This window comes from Hippocampus comes, unplaced genomic scaffold (assembly GCF_001891065.2).
Source record: "Hippocampus comes isolate QL1 unplaced genomic scaffold, H_comes_QL1_v1.1 scaffold22, whole genome shotgun sequence".
Taxonomy (NCBI): domain Eukaryota; kingdom Metazoa; phylum Chordata; class Actinopteri; order Syngnathiformes; family Syngnathidae; genus Hippocampus; species Hippocampus comes.
The window spans coordinates 2,541,706-2,547,131 of NW_017806175.1; the positions used below are offsets into that span (position 1 = coordinate 2,541,706).

The 5,426-nt window shown below is 43.0% G+C and overlaps 1 protein-coding gene across 1 annotated transcript; it reads right to left on the minus strand.

The window, feature by feature from the left end:
* Window positions 1-740: 740 nt before the first annotated feature.
* amh (anti-Mullerian hormone) lies at window positions 741-5,124 on the minus strand. The gene is made up of 7 exons (XM_019896421.1): window positions 4,973-5,124; window positions 3,610-3,900; window positions 3,168-3,343; window positions 2,980-3,085; window positions 2,541-2,631; window positions 2,048-2,457; window positions 741-1,348 (listed from the first exon to the last, which is right to left on the minus strand). The coding sequence occupies exons 1-7, from the start codon at window positions 5,082-5,084 to the stop codon at window positions 948-950; spliced, it is 1,587 nt and encodes a 528-aa protein (XP_019751980.1). The 5' UTR covers window positions 5,085-5,124; the 3' UTR covers window positions 741-947.
* Between the last annotated feature and the right edge of the window lie 302 nt (window positions 5,125-5,426).

Here is a 5,426-nt window from a genome sequence, read left to right on the forward strand (position 1 = left end):
TTATACCTTTGTATAATGACAAGCAAAATAGGACATCTCGTCCCGATGAAACAATACTGTCGCATCTTAATACTACGTGCGAATTCAAACGTGATATACTTATACACAATACAGTAATTAATATACAGGGTGTCCCAAAAGTCAATTTGCGCTTCCTTTTTTGTATTTTATTTCAAGTGACTTTCGGACAAATGAATGATGTGCGAGCAAAAACTGTCGAGTGGAAATTGTTACATGTCGACGGCCTCACATTTGGCCCAACGAAACCTTAAACCACGGGTGTCGAACTAATTTTTGTCGCGGGCCACATTGTAGTTACCGTTTCCCTTGGAGGGCCGTTATGAATTTTTTTGGAAACCATATAAATGTTTAATCACCTCCACATATTACATACACAGCGCACAACAAATTGATGGATAACTAGTTTTAAAATCAGAAGTCAAGAATAATGACTGTTATTGTGGCTTATCTATGACAATTTGAAATTTTGGTTCAGAATTTAGCAAGCATCATGGAACTTGACATGCTCGATTTGCTTTTGCGGGCCACATAAAATGATGTGGCGGGCCAGATCTGGCCCCCGGGCCTTGAGTTTGACACCCGTGCCTTAAACAAAACAGGGAAAAAAAGGAAGTGCCATGATTTTTGTGACACTCTATTTATATTTCAATATCGTTGCTGTGCCAACAAAAATCACTTATCACCGTATTTTGATCTGAAACGCAAACGGAAAAAAAACATTTGTGGTTTTCGTTTTATTTCTATAGAAACAAACAGCATATTATAGATATATTAGTTGGACAGCTACTACGTCTTCCTATATGCCCCAGAGTGTCAAATGTGTGAATAAATAAGTGTAAATAAAAGAATCCGCTCAGAGAACCGTGTTTGTGGTCACTAAGTCAAGTAGACTTTCGCACAACAGTACGTGTCTATTAGCCTTAGCTTTAGCGACAACCACACTCCTTTGCGACCATATCCGGGTGCGTGAAGAAAAGCGTGCCATGTTCGTTCAAGTCCACCACCTCCAGTGACTCGTAAGCGAAAGGCACGCAGCACGGCGACCGTTCGTGGACGTTGCCGCTCTCAATGTGCGCGTTGAGCAACACGGCGTGGTTTACGGTCTTCTCCAGCGGGAAGGCGCACCGGCCGTGGCAGTTGTTGATGTTGGCCGTGTTGGGACCCACCACGAAACGCTCCAGGGACACTGTGAGGCTCCTCAGGCGGCACGTGGCTTCCCTGGCGGTGGGTCTGGGTTCCGCACGGGTGGCCCGCAGTTGCGGCAACATCTCGCGACCCACCGTCTTCATGGCCTTCAACAGGAGGAACGCGCAGTACTGGCTTTCACCTTCAGGGGGCGGAAAAAGACATCATTCATTATGTTCGATGCTCCCCATAATACGTTCCAACTGTGTCTTTCTGAAACTTTGTTTCAGGGAAAAATGTTGCAATGAGAATATTATACTACCTTAAAACTTGGCAGTTAGTGATCAACTAAATAGAAAACGTGCTTAATTAATTACAATGAATGTAACCATGTTTGAACATAAATCTAAATCAAGTGCAGCGCGCAGTCCTTGCTACAATAATGCTGGTAAAACAACCACAGAGAGGCTAACTAACATTTATTTACTTTGGTTAATTTTAAGGAAAACACATGGCGCTCATGGGAATTTAGCTCGGTTACGCTTTCCCCAAGTGAGGTCACCTGTGACACTGAACACACTCACAATGTAAGCAATAACACCTGACTGTTTAACATTCTTAACACTTAGTCTTTTTTTTTTTTTGTTCATTGCGGAACATGAAATCGCCCACAATTCCTCTTGGAAGGCCGTTTGTGTCGAAAAAAGTCAATGGACTGAAACAATCAATTTATGTAACATTGATTTATAATTGTGTACATGCGAGATTCATAGTGTTGATCACATATTCATATAAATTATTCCCATTTAAACCATATCCGACGAACCAGTACCCATATGGTGCCCATTCCTTATCATCCCAGGATCAAGGGACCTGCAGGAATACTTTTTGTGCACATTACCTGATGCCGGGTCCACCTTGGGAAAGGCGCAGAGCTCCCAGAGCCTCTGGAGCCTCTTGATGCTCCTCTGGCCGTTATCCTTGTCTCGTAAAACCTCCCTGATCTGCAAAAGGTTTTGCTCCAAACCGTGCCTGAGCTCGTCCAGCAGGCCTGGAGGCATGGCCAGCTCTCCCCGGTGGACGTGATACGTGGAGCCCGTGAAGGAGAAGACTGTCGGGGCTGACGAGTTGATGAGTTCCGCCAACACGGACTCACTGGAGGAGAGATCCAGGCTGATGGGGGGCGGAGCCTGCAGAGACTCCCGCCTCAGCGGAGGAACGTGCGGACTCTTGTGAGGAAGGGAATCACTCAGGAAGCGGCGCAGCTCACACAAGAAGGAGATTGGCTGTGATAAGCCGGAAACTTTGGTGCTATTGAAAAATTGAATTGACACTTCAGAATAAAAATAATGTGGATTTGCATTTAAAGGGGAAAAACAAGACGCGGGACAAACCTGATATCCTCTTCAAGAGAGAAAAGAAGAACTGGAGTCACGTTGCTTCTTCTTGTATTTCCATCCGTAAGGAGTTCTTTCATTCTTTTCTCTATGACAAATACATTTGGATGAGCATGTGCACAGGGAAAAAAAATACTACTACATTATCATTTTTATTTATGATATTTAAAATTACACTCAACTCACAAGTTTAATTTGTTCCATGATCACACTCTTAACTTAAAACACTCCTATTGTATCGCAAAGTGAAAAATGCTATTTCTGATGAAATTGCTTTTGAATGCTAGAATACTAAATGAAAAAAATGGGAATCATGTGGAATGACATTGAATGAAACTTGTGAATTATGCGGAACCAAACAGATTGACTTTTTATTCCAATTCGGACCGAACAGTATTAATGTACTCACAAAATAATGAAGAAAGAAAATGCCTACTCATATTAGGGGATTTGGAGTCAATAGAGAGCATCCATCTTTGGTGCTCCATGGATGCTTGTCCTGTCAGTAGAACATATTGCGTTCCGTCTGACATGCACACAACCTCCACAAAAAAAAACAAAAACAAACAAATGAAACATGGTGGACATATCACACTGAATTGACCCAATTGCGATGGAGTCTACCTGTGTGTTGGGTAGCAGAGACTGACTGGTGAAGGTGATCTGGTCTGAATCGCCTCCACTGAAGGGACTTTCCAAAGCCAAGAGCAGAACAAACTTGTGTTGAAGCAAAGGGGATTGTGGGATGTGAAAGTCGAGAATCACTGCTTCCCGATCATCCTCCTCCTCCACTAAAAACACTGAGGAGAGTAAACGGTGCCAACGGTTCACTTATTTTTACACTTTTATGACAGTGAAGATCATTGAAATGGTAATTAAAACAATTGTACAGTTGAGACCCAGTTGCCGTCATGAGGAAAGGTCATAACAATCACCAAAGGGCCCCAGAATTGATTGCAGCCATAAAACTCGCAAAATTCCCCAAATGGACTTGTCCCTCTCTTCATCTCAGTGGAAAAGATAATAAAGATTTGATGATGGCTTCAGCTTGTTGTGACATCTTTACCTTCAGTGGGATGCAGGAGCTCCACTGTACCGCCAAGCTTCCTCTTTGCATCCTTCGCCAGATCCATCAAGACCGCGAGACTCCCAGAAGCCGCGCACATTCCGAATAAGGTGGCGCCGCCTGGCGTCAGCTGGCCGTCGTCCTCGAGAGCCTCTCGCATGGCGGCCAGCACGTCTTCCAGGAAGCACGCTGTGCTCTTCGGAAGCACAAGGGAGGCCAGCGTGGAGCGTGTCGGCAACAGTGTAAGGCTCCTTTCTCCTGCCTCTTTGGTGGACGCCGGCCTCTTCGTGGCTAGAAATACAAACGTCTCATGAGCAGCGCGTCAAAAGAAGAAACTCTTTCAAGGCAACTGGAATGGAATTTGATGACAAAGCATCACGGACGTGGGGAGTAGAGTGTGATGCGCCGTTGCTGCCTTGGCTGATGTTTATTGAAAAACAATCGTGGACCGGAACAAAGATTTTTACTTTTTGCTGCCCATTGAAAATTTTGTATCAACAGGGTGGGGTGGAATGATACACCCACCGCCCCCCCCCAACTTTGCATGCACCTGAGTGAAGAACCTTCTTCCAGATCAAGGGTCAGTTTAACCCTTTCAGGGACAGCGGTTACTACAGTAGACAGTTTATTATGTTATCAGGTTACAGGGTGCATGAAAGAGTTAAGCCACACGAGATTCATGGAAAAATATGAGAACAATAGTATAGTATACGGACTAACTCATTTTGGTTTTCTTCGAGGTTTTATTTGATTTCAGAAATAGAGAAATGGTGGGCGGGAAATTAAAAAAATATCGTAATACATCTATTCAGTGGTATATTCAAAAAAGTATATTAAAAAAAATGAAAAGTATCAACATATATACTTGAGTTCAATTAAATAAATTACCACTAAAAATTGTACAACTGTGCAGTTTATATGACAAATATTAAATACATAAAATGTGATATATTTGTAATATATTTCGTAAAGTTTGAATATTTGAACAAAAGTAAAAAAAATCTTGCATCTGGGCAATTACATTAAGATAGTTGATAACAAAAATACCTAATTTAAGAATTAACATTTCAATTGAATTGATCTGAATTAAAAATACATTGTACTCATAATTAATTAAATGACTATAAACAATAATATTGACAGCATGATTATGAATAATATCCATTTGATATGCAATGCTGTCTGCAATACAGCGCTTTTAGTAATCTAACAGTACAATGATGGACAACCACGTGGCCCATGTCCACACGCTTGAGTGTCTCATTTTTTTAATATCACAAAAACCTGAACGAGGGTGTGCAGACTTTCCATAGCCAATGAAGATGGTGCGGTTGTACCTAATAAAGTCTCCCATGAGTCTCACCTGTCATGGTGGCTCCCGGCTGCGATCCAGGAGAGTCGGGCAGGACCACGCAGCAGCAGCAGCCCATCCAGCAGAGCATTATCAGACCACGGTGAAAGACGTACAGCGACATGCTGTCATGCACAAAGAACACTGCCGTCTGCACGTGCACGCAAGTGTTATTAAGAGGTGAGGCATCGACAGGGTGGGTGTTCTTTCTCACAAACCTTCTGGCTTCGCCAAAATAGGAAGATCCCGTGTCCTTGATGCACTTGGAATCCAGTGAGGTCTGGGGGCCTGGGTTATATAAAAAGGATAGTCAAGGAATGACGCATATCAAATGGCCTGACAATTTTTTTTTTTTGTCAAAGTGCCTTCGGCTGGCATTGCGAATGTCACGTGAATGAATCCAGAAAACAGGTGAGCCGCGACGTTTGTGGTTGATGTCAATTCCAGTCGCCAGCAGAGGGCGGTA

Excerpts from the sequence above, each read along its gene's own strand:
- amh (XM_019896421.1), bottom strand. The coding sequence starts at position 5,084 with ATGTCGCTGTACGTCTTTCACCGTGGTCTGATAATGCTCTGCTGGATG. Across the intron at positions 3,901-4,972 it reads GCCGGGAGCCACCATGACAG|CCACGAAGAGGCCGGCGTCC; the intron begins GTGAGACTCATG and ends TTGTATTTCTAG. Across the intron at positions 3,086-3,167 it reads CTCTGCTACCCAACACACAG|GTTGTGTGCATGTCAGACGG; the intron begins GTAGACTCCATC and ends TTTTTTGTGGAG.